At 63.8% G+C, this 552-nt stretch overlaps 1 protein-coding gene across 1 annotated transcript in view; it reads right to left on the reverse strand.

The window, feature by feature from the left end:
* The window catches only part of PODXL (podocalyxin-like), a 14,519-nt gene that overhangs the window by 3,546 nt on the left and 10,421 nt on the right, over positions 1–552 (reverse strand). The window contains exon 5 of the mRNA XM_009582082.1: positions 43–175. Within this exon, the coding sequence (XP_009580377.1) occupies positions 43–175 (133 nt within the window). The remainder of the gene's footprint in view (positions 1–42; positions 176–552) is intronic.

Below are 552 nucleotides of genomic sequence, written 5' to 3' on the forward strand. Positions count from 1 at the left end.
CCCCCCCCCCCGCCCACAGAAGGGACGGGTCAGGCCCCGAGGAGGGTGTCCTGTGCCACCAAACTTGGGAGACATCCGTAGGAAAGCTGCACTGTGCCCGGGGACATACTTACCTCCTCTAACTTGTCCTTCTTCTCCTTCAGCTCCTCGAGGACTTTTTCAGGATCCAAAGGGACTGGGGGAAGAAAATGGCTGCAATGAGCACAGGGGGGAGGGGGCAGGTTCTGCCACCATCTCGGGGTCAATGGGCTGACCCCCTTTCTGGAGGAGGTGGATGGAGATGTGCGGGCATGGAGCCAACCCTTGCAGGTGCCTCCACAGCCAGACGAGACCTCTTCTCCTGGCAAGGGGACAGCCCTGGAAACCCCAGTCCCCACCATCCCCCAACCCTGTGCTGTGCACGCCCTGGTGGGGGTCTCCGCTTTGGTGGGCGATTTGCAAGTGGGACTAGCGAGGGGCTGTAACCGGTTGCTCCAGGCCATGCTGGAGCGGTGCAGGATCAGTCCCCAGGGCCCAGCTGCCCTGCCGGGGGCTGGACCACCCCCCCCAGCC

The sequence above is a fragment of the Fulmarus glacialis genome, unplaced genomic scaffold, assembly GCF_000690835.1.
Source record: "Fulmarus glacialis isolate BGI_N327 unplaced genomic scaffold, ASM69083v1 scaffold5290, whole genome shotgun sequence".
In the NCBI taxonomy this organism is placed as follows: Eukaryota; Metazoa; Chordata; class Aves; order Procellariiformes; family Procellariidae; genus Fulmarus; species Fulmarus glacialis.